This window comes from Zootoca vivipara, chromosome 8, assembly GCF_965207765.1.
Source record: "Zootoca vivipara chromosome 8, rZooViv2.hap1.1, whole genome shotgun sequence".
In the NCBI taxonomy this organism is placed as follows: Eukaryota; Metazoa; Chordata; class Lepidosauria; order Squamata; family Lacertidae; genus Zootoca; species Zootoca vivipara.
The window spans coordinates 30,808,253-30,824,515 of record NC_142591.1 but is presented as its reverse complement, the minus strand read 5'-3'; the positions used below and the strand labels follow the sequence as shown (position 1 = coordinate 30,824,515).

General features: G+C 44.5%; 1 protein-coding gene across 2 annotated transcripts; it reads right to left on the bottom strand.

The window, feature by feature from the left end:
* Window positions 1–1,355: 1,355 nt before the first annotated feature.
* On the bottom strand, window positions 1,356–13,764 carry MRS2 (magnesium transporter MRS2). 2 transcript variants are annotated; one of them, XM_060277942.2, is made up of 11 exons: window positions 13,365–13,764; window positions 12,245–12,318; window positions 10,333–10,369; window positions 9,487–9,599; window positions 8,311–8,484; window positions 6,523–6,653; window positions 5,309–5,425; window positions 4,596–4,748; window positions 4,182–4,299; window positions 3,265–3,378; window positions 1,356–2,655 (listed from the first exon to the last, which is right to left on the bottom strand). In XM_060277942.2, exons 1-11 carry the CDS (start codon window positions 13,657–13,659, stop codon window positions 2,545–2,547), a joined length of 1,437 nt encoding a protein of 478 aa, XP_060133925.2. In that variant the 5' UTR covers window positions 13,660–13,764; the 3' UTR covers window positions 1,356–2,544. The 2 variants fall into 2 exon arrangements, with proteins under 2 accessions (XP_060133925.2, XP_060133926.2); XM_060277943.2 differs by having other exon boundaries at window positions 13,464–13,762.
* Window positions 13,765–16,263: the final 2,499 nt, after the last annotated feature.

Sequence of the window (16,263 nt, the reverse complement as noted above, 5' to 3'; positions counted from 1 at the left end):
GTGGTATTTCATATTCATTCTGAACTTTGCCATCATTCTAGATGTTATCAGAAAGTTAGAAGGTAAACTACTAACTCTGCCGCAGACTGAAGTTTCTTCCGGTTTTGCTCCTTTGCTTTCAATACAAGTTAGGGGATTGATGGCTCTTCTCCCTGGTTTTGTAGGATCAGGGCTTCTGATGAGGTTCAGCGGGTACACACATAACAGGCCCTGAGCCAACAGGGCCCTAGACTCTTACATGTTTTTGAATTAAAAAAAGAAAGAGAAAGATAGGACAATTGGCCATGTCTGAAGAAAGTTAGAAGGCAAAGCGCAGAGGCAGTTCTAAGGCTTCAGTACTTTGCAGGCCACACCACTGCTAAGAATGCTTATTCACCGTTGGTAAGCAATCTGAGAAAGAAATGCTGATCACTCTCACTTGGGACTCAGGTGTATGTTTGTTGAAGTACCCTCCCCATCCACATGATTTCATTCACTTCCCAAGTGTGCTGCCTTTACAGAGGAAAACACAAGCTGCTGGCTTGCGTGTATTTTGCTGAAAAGTAATCCCCTTTAAATAAACGAGGGTTCCTTCCTTTTGAGAAAAAAATGGTGCTATTGCAATCTCTCCCCACCCTGGTTTTCTATGTTTCCCCCATCCACTGATTTGCTTTTCATCACTGGAGTGTTATTTATTAATAACCATAACCAAAAATATAAAGTACAGTACCAAAATGACACAGCAAATGCCTTACAGCTTGCAGCAAGTTAAAATTCCTATAGACTGTACTTTTAATAGGAACACTTTTTTGTTTATTAAGGTTACGTGTATGTTTTTCTGAGAGTTGTGAAATTACACACATTTGTTGCCTGCTGTCTTCCCCCTTTTATCTTTACAACAGCCCTGTTGTGAGACAGGCTAGGCTGAGAGTTGGTAGTTCAGAACCAAAGTTGTGCATAACTTAAGAAGTATTATTATTATTATTTGCTTATTTATCAGGGTTGTCGAACTTTTTATTTTGGTTTTGCATACTGTATTATTTATATGATGTTAGTCGCTCTGAGCCCGGCTCTGGCCGGGGAGGGCGGAGTACAAATAAAATACTTATTATTATTATTATTATTATTATTATTATTATTATTATTGCTTTAAATAGCAGAACTATGAAATGCTGGCATTAAAGAGGGCTGCTGTGAACAACATATATTTGGACCTTGCTTTCCCACGCAAGAGTTCAAGGTTGTGTGCATCATCCTCCCCTCCCCACCTTTAATCTCTGCAATAGGGCCCACCCTATTCCACTGTGATTTGTTTTCTAAACTGTTCTTTAAAATGAATTTTACATAGTTGTAACCTGCCCTGGGACCTTATGGTAAAAGGTAGGCAAGACATAATTTATTATAATCCAATAATTAGTAACAGCCCTGTGAGGTAGGCTAGGCTACATTAATATATGTACAAAAGCAGAAGTTCTTGCCAATAGATTGCAGATTGTGTAGATGCAGGAAGCCCAAACTGCACATAGTATACCTGGCCCAATAAATCCTGTTGGCTTCCCTGTGTATGTTTCCCCTCTACAGTTGGCCAACCGAACAAATTAAAGTACAGCAAGTTGTATCATCTTGAAAGGGACCATTTTGAGTTGAAGCACCGGCTGAAAAGCTTACAAGTAGCAATAGCTTATGATACCCAGGGAACAGAATTTCATCTACTTAAGTTACAACTAAGCGGACAAGGAAACCCAGTGTTTTTAAAGTCTCACCGCCCTTGCCAAAATAAGGTATTTCATTGTAGTCAAGAGGATAAGCCTGATTTTTCAAGAGGCGTTTTCTTAACGCTGTCCTCACCATCTCTTTAAGAATATCAGAAAAGCCTGCTAGGTCAGGCTAATGGCCCATCTAGTCCAGCATCCTGTTCTCACAGTAGCCAACCAGATGCCTATGGGAAACCAGCAAGCAGAACGTGAGCACAAGAACTCCCCTCCCCTCCTGTGGTTTCCAGCAACTGGTATTCGGAAGCATTGCTGCCTCTTAACTGCGGAGGCAGAGCAAGCATAGCCATCATGGCTAATAGCCACTGATAGTCCTCTCTCACATGAACTCGTCTAATGAGAACGCAACTTTCTACATACAGGAAGCACACTGTTTAAGGACAGTATGGATTTTCCCTAATCTATAAACTTTACCCATGATGTGATAAAGTGTGAAAACCACCGTTTACAGAACAAACGGTAATATTTCTGGGTAGGATTTTGCATTCTTTGGAGGGAGGAAATTATTGTTATCCATTTTCTTGTGTTCCGTAAAGATTACACCGAATGGAATTTCCCCATCAGATGAAAAGCAACTTCAGCTCATCCAGGTGACATGTGGAATTTTGATTTCCTACCGTGGTGCACAAAAGTCTACTGGACTTTTCTCTCGGCAAAGCTTCAGGTTTTGGTGGTCCCAGCGGCACATCTTTGGCATGTCATTAAGAGTCAAAGGATAAATCCCTGCTACGTTATTACAAGAGAACGCAGTCTAAAGTTCAGTTATTGCAGATCAACCAGTTCAGAGGTCTGGTCAATGGTTAGTCAATGTGCTTTTACTTGACCCAAGGGGTTCTGTTTTAATATCGCTTTTATATTCCATCTTCCCATTTGCTGGCTGAGTTCTTTTCAGCAAAGCAGGGATCTGTGGAAGAAGAAGAGGAAGAGGAGGTAGGATGGGAAAACAATTCAGTAGTTAGCACAAAGGAACTCTGAGATCTACTAAAGGAAGACTTCAGTGTTGTTACCCTGAAAGGTGACTCGGAAACTACAACTAATTCAGAATGCGGCAGCTAGACTGGTGACTGGGAGCGGCTGCCGGGACCATATAACAGCGGTTCCGAAACACCACCTACATTGGCTCCTAGTACGTTTCTGAGCACAGTTCAAAGTGACTTTTAAAGCCCTAAATGGCTTCGGCCCTGTATACCTGAAGGAGCACCTCCAACCCTGTCATTCAGTCCAGACACTGAGATCCAGCACAGAGGGCCTTCTGGCGGTTCCCTCACTGCGAGAAGTGAAGTGACAGCGAATTCCCATGGCTCTCCAGGCAGAGCAGGCATCAAGACTTGGAATTTTACCCCTTATTTACTGCAGGCTCTATTCTTCAGGCAATTCAAGGTGAACACACTTGCACACTTTGGCCCTTGGCTGCCTCTTTGCAGACATGCACAGGGAAGAGCCTGAGAAACTGGCAAATTGGGGAGAGGCGAAGGTGGTGGCACAGCGTAACTTTCAGAGAGGTCCTACTCACAGGAGGAGGCATTGAAGGTTCCAGCTGTCGCCCAAGAAATGAAAGCAGACGCCGCCAAATTAGGCCGCTGCCCAGAAACATAATTCCTGTCACCAGCCAAAACATTCTGCGGTCCTAGGTAAAGTTGAAATGTATAGTTAATGATGCAAATCATTCTCTCAGAGAAATCACAATTCTTCAAACCCTTATCACATATCTTATTTTCACCACACTGAAAAAGATTACACTTGTTCCAGCTGAGGGCAGTTGGGAAGAGACCTTAATGCACAGCCCGGCAACCGGATTTACTACGGTAGCAAATTTGTCATCAAGGCTTAATGTGGGGAATGGATACTGTCCCAACACCCACAGCGAGGTTTGTCTGTCCCCCCACAATGGTGGGTTCCTCTCCTCTATGCTGAAGCTCCCAAACTAACCAGAGATTTTGCTGAACAACGGCTGGGGGGGGGGAACGGTCAAGTGCCAAAAAGGGGCTGGGAAGTTCCTTTCTTTAGACAAGGGCCCCCAAAATAAGTCGTAGTTGATTGTACTGAACTTCTGCGTGTTTTCAAACCCCAGGCAAACCCTTCAGTCTGCTATGCATCTGATCTAGCTGAAACACTTTATGATGCAAAAATGCATAAGGATAGTATAGAACCGTGTGCTCATAAAACAATGCAATTTTTAAGCCTAATTAAAGAGAAATATATCCTATGGTTTCCTAAAGATGGGAGTAGTCTATAGATAAACACTGACTACTTGGCACACTGTACTACAAGGCTTCACCTTCCTATTTGATATGGATGTAGATGAGAAGTTGCACGTCCGGAATGAATGGGATATCTCATGTGATTCATATACAATCAAAATTGGGAACTGTGTGTGGTTTCATAAGAGAAAAATTAAGCCTTTTTTTTTTAAAAAAACCGGTGCCTTACCTCTTCAAATGAGGATTCCAAGTTCATGCCAAAAGCTACTCCTAGCAATCCAAAGAGCGAGAGGGAGAAAGTACCCATGGTCAGCTGTAAATTCAGCCTCATCATCACATTGCGGTGGCTAAAGAGGAGCAAAAGGTTAGTTAATATTTCGCAGATCCGAGTATCTCTGAAGAGTCTACCTATTTTTCATCTGGAACTCAAGACAGGTCTGGGAATTCAGATTAGAACAGATCGAGTTACTTCAGATTTACTGAAATAACAAAACACATTTTAGAGGCGTAAAATTCAATTCATCTGTTCTACTTGATAAGAAAGGAAGCTTCATATACAGAAACACCACTGAGCTCAAGGTTCAAATGCCCTCCAGAAGGTGCATCTAAAATTTTAGTGAGCAGAATGTTACGTGCAGCTAACCTGTCTAAGTTGATAAAGATGATGCTTTCAGAATCATCAATCAATACCCGAAGCTCACGGGCATCGTTGAGAAGATCTTCTGCCTGCCTGTAATAATTCTCTAATAGCAGCTCCATCTCTTCCGCATGGTCAATTCCAGACAGACTCTCCTCACTGTGAATAATAATAATAATAATAATAATAATAATAATAATAATAGACCTAATTAAAATTCAGCATACCAAAAATCTACAAGCTGCATCCCTCCCAAGTGGAAGCCTAGACCAACATTCATCTCCCACCCTGATTCCTAGCCTTTGGTGTCGGGACACCATACAAAGCAATTTAAACCAAAGCTCATAATATACAGAGTATCTGTTCAATTTGAAGCAGCTGATAGCCTATAACTGGCTGTAAAGTTACTTTTAAGAAATAAAATATTTATTCCACAATTGCAATAGTTGCCATACCACCTAGGCTGCTGACAAAACATTTTTTTTGAACTTGGCACCACCATAGCACTTGTCTGTTCTTACAAAAGCAGCAGCATTCTGTGTGGCTAGTCCTCTCCCGAAATGAAATGGTAGGGAAAAAAAACATCTGAATGGTTTACAGAGATGCAGGAAATGCCGCTCCCTATACCCCAACTTTCACAATGCTTATTTGGCAAATCCCATACACAGTCCTTGAATACAAAAGTCTTGCCCAACGTAAGCATCCCAATGTATACTTACAATACTTGGGGGTTTGTCCATTTAGACAGGCACAGTTCTTCCAGCACTTCTTCCTCGTCTAAGATTTCCAGGAGTGCCTCTTTGAAAACTTTAAGATCTGTTTCTAACTCTGACAAGCTAAAAGCAAAGGAGGAAGAATTAAATACCAACCGCTACCACCAAGATGACACTGGAGTCAAGTGCCATTTCATAGGAGATCTGCATGCAGATATTAGCTTGCTGTGTCAGTAGCAGAGCTGGGGGCGATGCAGTCATGATAGAAACCTCTCAGTTCAAAGTATAGGCTCCAAGAAGAACTACCTGTGGACCTCCAGCTCTTGCTGGGATACAACTTCCGTAATCCCCAATCTTTGGCTATGATGTTTGGGGCTGATAGGTGTTGCAGTCTCAACTATGTCCAGAAGGCTAGAGGTTCATTATATCTGCTTTAAAGCCCTATATGGCTTGGGAACTGGGTATTTTGAAGAACACCTTTCCCCATATGAACCTTGCAAGTTCATTAAAATCTGTGGAAGGCCCTTCGCCAAGAGCCCCTACTTTCAGAGGTGAAGCAGTTGGTGACCAGGAATAGTCTTTTCAGTGGTGGCCCCAGAGGTGCACACCTACATTAGCATCAGCGATGCACCAGGAACAAACTGTTCTCTTCCCCAGGTCTTTTCATAAAGGACCATTTTATAATCTGATGCAACTGTCAGTTGTTGTTTTTTTAACAGCACCAGCTTGCTGCTTTTTATTTTCTTTTCATTTTAGGATTGGGTTAATTTGGGGTGGGGTTGTTGTTGTTTTGTATTTCTTTTACATTTTGATGGATAACTTGCTTAGGGGGAAGATGATCTTGTAAGCATTTTCATTTATAAAAAACAAATGGTATCTCAATTCTACAAAGGATTTATAGGCAGATTAGGTTTCACTTCTACAGCTAGGTATAGCACATGCTCTCTTCTCTATCCATATTATACAATCCTTTTTTATCTTCACAATCACCATGTGAAGGAGTAATTTCCAGACAGGTTGCCATGTTAGTCTGTTGCAGCAAGAGCAAGTTTTACAAGTAAGGTAGCTGCTGAGCATTTCAGATTTGGGACTTGGAGCGCCTCCATCCCAGGCCAATAGAGTGCCTGTGCAAGATTCAACTATTGCATAGCTCAAAACTCAGGTTTTATACAGAAATGTCCAAGTAGGTCATTCAAAAACGGGAAGGAAGTCTCTCTTACCTCTTTCCATTTTGCAATAGGACATGGACTTTGCTCCTATCAACAGATAAAAGCTTTGGGTCCACTAAAGCATCCAGGGTCTCAAGAATCTGAGGCTGCAGGTTGTTAAGTCTCCCTTGCAGGTAGCCGATCTAGATAACAACAGGATCCTTCATAAGAATTAAAACAATCCTTTTAGAATGTCTTGGGTCATTGAAGCCTCTTGCTCAGCAAAGCAGGCAACACAGTCAGACACTCCTGAAATCCCTGAAGCTGACGAACATCTCCCAACAATCCAGAAACACAAATGTTGTAGCAAAGTACTTCTAGGGATAAGTGTCCAAAAGAATATCATTAAACTATTTATGTATGTAACAACAGCTGCCAGAATCCTATATGAGCAGCACTGAAAGGAAGAAAAAGTCCCAAACAAAGAGGAATGGATTGCAAAGCCAATGGACTATGCAGAACTGGCAAAGCTGGCAGCAAGAGTGAAAGACCAAAATGACGAACCTCTTATTGAAGGATGGAAACCCTTTTTGGAATATTTGAGAAAGAACTATAGTCAAATGAAATTGTGGGCAGGATCTGAATTAACAGCAGTGGATTCAGAATGACAATAAATGTAACAAGAGGAAATATGTATTAGATATAGTCTTGACATACAACGCAGCAGAATATGGGTGGGAACAAAAACACCATGGAGGTAAGCGTGGAAAGTCAGCTTGTTTATTTTGTAAGAGAAACGCATATTGAATTTGAAGTCAATGTGTTTAAGCTTTCAAAATCAAATAATATTTTTATTTTATTTTTTAAACCAACCGCACTGGCACAAAGTATCAACAGATTTAAATGGCGTATGATGGAAGTCAGCTTGAACACATGCACCTGCTTTCATTATTTAATAAAATAAGCCAGTTCTATTCCTTGGCTGTGGATGAGGCATGTGGTCAGGTAATGCGTCAGCCATTCACTGGCTAAGATGCTGTGTCCACCATTTCATGCGTGCCCCGGGAACCCTAATAGCTAACTGGAGGGAAGTGAAAACTCCTCCTCATAAGGGTAATGGAGTGGATACTTCTTTCCTTCACCTCTGCAAGAGTTTAAAGCTGCCAATCAGGGGTGCACCTGGCCAGTTTATAAGCAAGACCAGGCACCCCCAAACCTGGCCCTCCAGATGTTTTGGGAAAATTCCCATAATCCCTCACTAACAGGACCTGTCATGGGTGTAGACGGGGGGGGCAGGAGGGGGCAGCTGTCCCCCCTAGAAGCAGGGTCGGTGGAGCGGTCGTCAGAGGCGTCACGTTCTGGAGGGCGCCAAAGAAGAGGCGGAGGCTGGACACAGCGCTCTCGTCCACCTCTGCCATGCCGTGCCATGGCTGGAGCCTCTTCCCTGCCGGAGCGCCGCCCTCCAAAGCCTCGCCGGCAGCGCCGCCTCCACCATGCCGCCCTGCGCTGGGCCAGAGTGCCCCCTCACCCCTGCTGATTGCGGAGGGGGAGGAGGGGGTCGGAGCAGCCAGATTTTGGGCTGATCCTGGCGCCCCCTCGCCCCTGAACGACCATGGCTTTCCTTGCCCCACTGTGGCCCCTCCCCTCCTGTGCCTTGGCCCCGCCCCTTACCCCCCTAATTTTGATCCTGACTACGCCCCTGGGACCAGTGGTAAGGGATGATGGGAATTGTAGTCCCAAAACATCTGGAGGGCTGAGTTTGGGGATGCCTGGGCAAGACCATGCCTCCTAGTCAGCCTCCCTCAGCACAAGATCACAGCAACCTATTACTCTCAGTACAGTAAATGCACAGGGGCTTACCCAGTACTGTAGTATTGCTTCGATTGCTCTGAATTCAAAGGGCAAAGAATATGTAACAAGTTGACCTTCGCCGGCTAGCTGCGGTGCCAGTTCCTGGAAGAGCCATTTTTCCAAGTTCAAATTGCGATAGTCTAGGATTAGGAGATACTCCGGTGTAATCACTGCCTTCAAAAACTGAAAGAAGCAGAGGATAAAATCAGCTGGGCTTTTGTATATTTGCAGACTTTTCGGTTACACGGTGCCAACCAGCAGCAGCTCATGCGAGAGGGGGCGGCGCGGAGGGCAGTGGCATCCTCCCACCACTGGCAGGTTCATCAGAAGGGGGCAGAGTGAGGACTGAGGTGCTCCAGGTTGGAAGTGACAGCCCCACAGGTGTTGTTGCTGCCAACCTGGAGCTCCCCAAACCCTGCTGTTGCACTGCCCCATCTCAAGTACAGCAGCACCATCGGAAGGATATTTTCTACCCTCTGCCCCCCTACAAGACATCACTGTGGAACTCCAGGGAACCAATCTAAACCCATATGCAAGCTTGTTCCATCATTAAGCTAAAACCTGGATTTTTGTGCAGGCTTTTCATGTTGTTTGTTTGTTTTTGCTGATTTCCTGATAGCAGCAGATAAATGCAGAGCTAAATGTCTGGTTAGTGTCTGGTTTCCTCCTATTGCTGCTGTCTGTATTTTTAAATTTTATAGGCTTTCTATCCCTTGTTGCTTTTACATCTTTTTCTTTTTTAATCATTTCTGGTTCTAATTAACCTTCTCTCACTGGCCATGTAAACCAGGCACCCCCAAACTTCGGCCCTCCAGATGTTTTGGACCACAATTCCCATCATCCCTGACCACTGGTCCTGTTAGCTAGGGATCATGGGAGTTGTAGGCCAAAACATCTGGAGGTCCGCAGTTTGGGGATGCCTGATGTAAACCGACAAATGTATAGAAAGAGAATCTGCCCAAATGACACTGACATAAAAATGTCACACATAGAGCAGGTTGGAAAAATGGGAAAGAAAAAAAATAGTGTGCAAGTTTACCATAATGTCTTACACTTAACATAAGCAAAAGACTTTATAATCTGAACAACAACAAAAAAGAGACATTGCACATTCTTTTGTATTCCATGAAAATCTTTAATAAAAATTATTATTATTTTTAAAAATGGATATTCAGGGGCACTTACTTCCATTCTCATGATAATCCTGTTGTTCCTGGGGGATATGCTGACTTGATGCTGAAACCGTAGATCTCGCGCTTGGAGGCTTAGTTCCTGGTATAGTTCTGTTTTCTTTCTTTCTGCCAAGGAGGAGTTTATAAAAACAAACAAACACGATGATGTGAAATGAGAACAAAGACCACAGCAGCTTCTCAAAGGCATCACTCCAGCAAGCACATGACCCAGAGAAATTAACGGATCCAGGGTATGGTCTGAGTGCACATGGCATAGATACCTTGTTGAAATAAAGCAGGATGGGATCCTGCCATACTGAGTATATTGAAAAAGGTGGTAAACAGATGTGCTAAGCAAACAATCCTATGCACAAGAAGCTGGCATAAAGCAAGCCGGGGTTAAGTTAAGTTACTCCAGTAAGATCCAAATCATGCTCAGCCATGGGGCTGCTGTTGCTCTGCTTAAGCCTGGCAGAGGGAAAACAAGCCTTTAAAATAGTGTTCTATGCCTGGTTGCCAGGTCATTTGAGGGAGCTGAATGGGATCAGGATCCAGACTAGCTCCACCACCACCCCGGCCCAGCCCCAACCTCTTTTGGGGAACTTACATTGGCCTCAGCTAGCTGAGCCAGAATGAGCAAGTTACCACAGTGAATCTTTGGCTGAGCCAGGGAGCCATTGCAATTTAAGCTGCTCACCCTGGCAGATATTACCACAGGACTGCCCTCTAAATAGCTGAAATGATTTGTGGATGAGCATCCAGCAACCAAATAGAAAACAGTCAATATTGCTGCATCGGCATGTCTTCAAAACCTCTAGGCTTTGTTGAGTTCAGAAGAGAAGACTAGAATTCCACCTACCGTAAAAGCTTATACCACCTTCTTTATCGAATTTCATCTGAAAAGAAAAAAAAGAGAAAAATCAGTATTGCCACATTCTTAGAAAAACACTAGGTAAAACGTTCAGAATTCATATGATTTAGATCAGGCACCCCCAAACTCGGCCCTCCAGCTGTTTTGGGACTACAACTCCCATCATCCCTAGCTAACAGGACCAGTGGTCAGGGATGATGGGAACTGTAGTGCCAAAACGTCTTGAGGGCCAAGTTTGGGGATGCCTGATTTAGATGGCCATGCTATTTCTAGAGGTAGCATTTCTGCTCTAAAGAATTAAATATCCAGCTTAATCCACCCCTTAAGTTATCTTAAGATGTATGCAGTCTAGGTATGCAGAACTGTGATTTTGCAGCTGCTGCTGAGCTCCAGCTCCCATAAGCCTCTGCAGCCAGCATTGCCAACTATCAGGAAGGATAGCTGCAGGGCCACAGGCTCACCATACCTGGGTGTGGAGTTTCTGCCCCATGACACAACCTTTTAAATATTCATGAAGTAGTTCTAAGGTGAGAAATGATGATAATATGTTGGTGCTGACCTTTAAAGCCCTAAATGGCCTCGGTCCAGTATACCTGAAGGAGCATCTCCACCCCCATCGTTCTGCCCGGACACTGAGGTCCAGTACAGAGGGCCTTCTGGCAGTTCCCTCGTTGCGAGAAGCCAAGTTGCAGGGAACCAGGCAGGGGGCCTTCAGATGTCAAAGAGAAAAACAGCTACCAGATTTTTAGAAGACATCTGAAGGCAGCCCTGTTTAGAGAGGCTTTTAATCTTTAATCGATTATTTTATTCTTCTGTTGGAAGCCGCCCAGAGTGGCTGGGGAAACCCAGCCAGATGGGCGGGGTATAAATAAATTATTATTATTATTTCACTTTTGCAAGGCACACGTGTTTCTAGAAGGCAACACACTTTTCTCAACCTTGAACAAAGAGGAGGACACTGGTGACCACTGTGGAGTCTAATGAAGATGGGCAGTGATTTAAGTTTAAAATGCTTCACAAATTAATGAATAGGTATGTACAAGAGTGAATTGGAAACAGAAGCAAAATGCACAAATGAGCCAAGCCTAAATCACTCTTGGGCAATGGCATCAATTAACTTTGTTGGTAGAACAGTTATTTCCGTGACAATTTTTTTTCCATACGGCAACACAAGTTTATAATAGAATAATAGCATTGCAGAGTTGGAATGGGCACTGAGGGTCATCTACTTCAGGCATGTCCAACTCCCAAGAGACTGTGATCTACTCGCAGTATAAAAAAAACTGGCCGTGATCTACCCATTGTCTTTGGAGGGAGGAGGAGCATGTGTGGGGTGGGTGGATTGCCCAGAGTTGTTGAGCTTTTTTGGGGAGGATTTCACAGTTTTTAAGCTTCCCCCCGTAACTTTTTGTGCATGATAAGGATCCTGCAATCTACCAGGATCAGCTGGGGATCTACTGGTAGATCGTGATCTACTGGTTAGACACCCCTGATTTACTTCAACCCCCGCAATGCAGGAATCTCAACTGGATCATACATGACAGATGCCTATTCCATACAGGGATCAAAGTTGCAACCTTGGCATTATCAGCACCATGCTCTAACCAACTGAGCTATGTTCACTGATGTTTAGTCCCCAGTAAGTGTTTGGGGGTGTGGGGCAGTAGCCCCAGTCCACCCATACATCCTCTTCTTTTCTCTCCAATGTCTTTACATTATGCTTTTTTTCTTGTTCCTCTCTCAGGTCTCTCCTCAGGGACTTTCCCCTTTAGCTTCCCCTTAGTTTCTAGCCGCCATTGACCAACTCTGCACCCCAAAGGCTGGCGCTTTGGGGGCAAGTTTCACGTCCTTCTTCAGACTTGCCCTGCATCCCATAGCAACAACTGGAGGAAGTACTTACCACTGAAAACACTGGAGCCACACTCGCTAAAGTGGCTTGAGACACATCTGTAGTAAAGTGTCGAGACAGATCATCTGAAGGAGGGTGAAAAGAAGTTCTAAGTTGTAAATTATATATTTCTGCTGATCTTGAATATGTTCAGCAACTAGCACCACATTGATCATGAGTCACAGCTCATCATTCCTGCCAAGATCAATGATTTGCATATTATTTGCATCTTTAGATTGCAAGACCATCGCTGATTTAACATGTTTACAGTTCTTGATGCCAAACTAGGTCTCCATAAACAAACTAGGTTTGGCTATTACTTCAAGGTTCGAGGAAAGTTATTTTATTTTTGTACTGGGTAACTAATTAAAAACAAACAAATGATGTTGGGGCTAGAAGTTCCCAACTTCTAAAAACCTTTTTACTAATGCAACGTGGAGGCAAATATACAGGAAGTGTGGTGCAGGGTCAAATGTTTCATACACATTTCAATGCACTTTCCATGGGTGCTGGTCCATTAACATATAGCACCACATTTTGTGCACACCTACCTGCACTGTAAGTTTTAAAGGAGGGGCAAAATGTGCTTTTATAGTGCAATCCTCTGTGTGCCTACTTAGAAGTTAAGCCTTAGCAACTCCAATGGGGCATAATATGCCCGGTAGGCATGTACTGTATAGGATTGCAGCACACTTGGGACTCAGCTCCACAAACAGCCTTGCTTTAAGTATGGATCCTTGCAACTCATTTGTCACTTGTTCTGTCCAAGTGTCCTTTGGCTCAGGGTGCAAAGATGTAAACGAAGACCAGTTAACACCCATGTTCATCCATGCTGACCGTTTTCACTGGGCAAAGGGGTTTCTAGGTCAAGTTCCTGTTCCTGAAAGCGAGCTTCCTCACGCAGTGGTCTCCCTTTTATTCAGAGTAGCTCCACTGAAATGAATAACCGTTAACTTAGATAGGTCCATTTATTTCAGTGGGCCTACTCTTGAGCAAAACCTAGCTGAATACCAGCTCCAGTATCTACATTCGTGCGTAAAAAGGTTTTTTTGCTGAGCACGGTAAGGCTGCGTGAGCCATTCGGACAGGAAGAGCCCAGGCTGGGTTTCTTCGTTCGGTGAGTAAGTCGTACCGGAACTTCCTCCTGCGGGACCACGAGCAAGTTCGAGCTGCAAAGCCCCGGCATCCCCGGGCAGGACGGAGAACCTGCCTGGGACAGCGCGTGACTTACTTGCGCGCAGCAAGGTCCGCCTGCCCTCCGGCTCCAGCCGGCATTTCCCGGCAGCCCACGCCGCGACATCCGGCAGGCAGCTGGCTGCGCGCCCTCCTTGCAACAAGCGGCGACTGCTGCAGCAGCAGATCCCCGAGGCGAACACGCGCAGCGCGACGGGCCGCAGCCGCCGGCTCCACAAACGAGCGCACTCCATAAGCGGCGCCGCTCCGACACGGGCCCCCGGCCGCGCTTCCACGCTCCTCGGGCGCGCGGGCGCTGCTTCCCTTCCGCCGGCAGCACACGTGGGACGGGAGGAGCGGCCTTGGCTTTTGGGCCCCCGAGGCGGAGCTTCTGCACTGACGGGGAAGGGAGGGAGCCAATGCGTCGCAAAGAGGAGGCGGCTTTGGGTGGCGTGTGATACGGAGATCGTGAGACCAAAACCGGGCCAGCAGGGAAACCCCTAACCTCCGGATCAGGCCCCCAAATCATCATATTTATATCCCGCCCATCTGGCTGGGTTTCCCCAGACACTGAGCGGCTTACTGCATATCTAAAAAACATAATAAAGACATCCAAGCACTAAACACCTCTCGATGCGTGCAGGGCTCCCTTCAGATGTCTTCTACAAGTTGTGTAATTCTTTATCTCCTTGATATCTGAAGGGAGGGCGTTCCACAGGGAGGGAAATAGTCCGAGATCTCATTTTGAGCAACTACCAGTGTTATTCTTTTATTCCAAATGGGTTTATGGAAAGCGCACTTGAACACCTGGGGGCGTTTTCCATTTAATGTACAGTGCAGGTGTAAAAACGTGCATGAAAAGCAGGCCGCATTCAGTGCCAGATTTATGTACAAGCTAAACAAGCTATAGCTTAGGGAGTGCCCCCCCCCCCGAAATTTAAAAGGGGGAAAAACTGGATGTACATTTGCAAAATATAAGATAAAAAACAAATAAAATAAAACCTACATACAGCAACAGTGTTTTGTGTTGTGTCCTATGATGTAAGTATTGCGCCCGTCTAGCCTGCTTCCTAAAATATCACTGGTTTGCTCATTTCTATATATAGGGTGCGTACATTCTGCATGGACTGGATGAATGGCAACATGTAGCATTCAGCTGCAAATGGCTTTAGATACCTATTACAGTGGAACCTCGGTTTATGAACACCTCGGTTTACGAATTTTCGGTTTACGAATGCCGCGGACTCATCTGGAACGGATTAATTCACTTTCCATTACTTTCAATGGGAAAGTTCGCGTCAGTTTATGAACACTTCAGTTTATGAACAGACTTCCGGAACCAATTGTGTTCATAAACCGAGGTACCACTGTATGTCCATAAATTACCATATAGCATATATTCAACACAAAAAACAGCAACAATTTGTTGTTGACAAAGGACAGCTGGACATATAAAGGGCCCTATTACCTTCAGTAGCTTAGGGCCTCATCAAACCTAAATCCGGCTCTGGCCGCATTCGTTATGGCCTGACTACCTTGAGCCCTGCCTGCTCTACATTTCACAGCCAGATCATTGCCGCTCTGGTCTCGAATTTTGTCCTTGCACTGACTGTGGGAGTCTTTCACTGCTGTACCTGGAGATACTGGGGACTGACCTTGGGACCTTTTGCATACAAAGTCTGCTTTCCTGCAGAGCTTAAACCCCTTCTCCGAGCACCCACTAGTTGCTTTTTAAACAAGCCTTCTGTCTTCAAGGAGAAAGAGGGTGTTTAACAGAGGAGCTGGACTGTACTTTGCCTGAACACATAAACAACGGAGAAAACAATCATTTGTAGGATTTGTACATGAAGCCGAGACATGGGTTAATGTACTTATTTCAGGGTCGTTCGTAGGCTAAGTGGCTGTTACTCAAACAGGAAAGGATTTCCATGTGAATGTCTATGGTCTCTAGATGGAGAATTCTACAAGATTTACAACATGAAAGCATAAAGAGAAGATTAAACTGTTTACAAGATTTTCTTTCCTGCATTTCCATCCACAAGACAGCAATATGAAGACAAACAAAATATCACTGAACAGGCTAATCAACTTTGGTCCATGTTCTCATGATCCTGGGCTCTTTTAAATTTAAATTTTAACTTGTTTTAAATCCAGGGGTCAAGGAGTTTTGTACATCTTAATTAATGTGGCAACATTTTTGTCTTGTGACACCTGACACACTGCCCAGCTTTCTGGATTGACTTGGAATATTCATGTTATCCCCCCCCCCTTTTTTCATTTCCCTCTTGACCATTTGCAATCAAAATCATCCTGTCACAGGAGCTTCTCTAGCCAGCAGGGGGGAAGGGGGCTGGAAGACTCTGGTGGGTGGGGACAGCATTTCTAGCCTTTGAAAACAGTTAGATTTGAGGGGCTGAGTTTATTTACATATCACCTTTCCACAGTGAGCTGTGTCCAAAGAGACTTACCATACGGCTGGTATAGAACACAGTTGCCCAAATCTTACTGGCATTCGGATTGGAAGACAGCACATTATACTTGGTCAGTCACGCAGGCTAGCTGTGAACTTCTCATCTAAATTCAAGTGGCTGGCTGTTGCACTGTCTTTGCTCACTAACAGGAGTGTCCCTGTTCAGGATACCATATTCTTACAGGATAATGTAGGTTGCAAGATGCTCAAGCAAGTCGATTTACTTTTCTCCACCCCCGCCCCATTTCCCCCCCCCCAAATGACACAACATTCTGTGACACCTCAAGTCATTAGGCTACTTTGGGCTGGGGAGATTCCCCCCACCTTAATGTTTTTTTGTACTCTTGCATAGCTTGAAATTCATCTGAGCATACTAATATCTTCCTCT

Excerpts from the sequence above, each read along its gene's own strand:
- MRS2 (XM_060277942.2), bottom strand. The coding sequence starts at position 13,659 with ATGGAGTGCGCTCGTTTGTGGAGCCGGCGGCTGCGGCCCGTCGCGCTG. Across the intron at positions 6,654-8,310 it reads AAGCAATACTACAGTACTGG|ATCGGCTACCTGCAAGGGAG; the intron begins GTAAGCCCCTGT and ends GTTGTTATCTAG. Across the intron at positions 3,379-4,181 it reads TGGAATCCTCATTTGAAGAG|GACCGCAGAATGTTTTGGCT; the intron begins GTAAGGCACCGG and ends AACTTTACCTAG.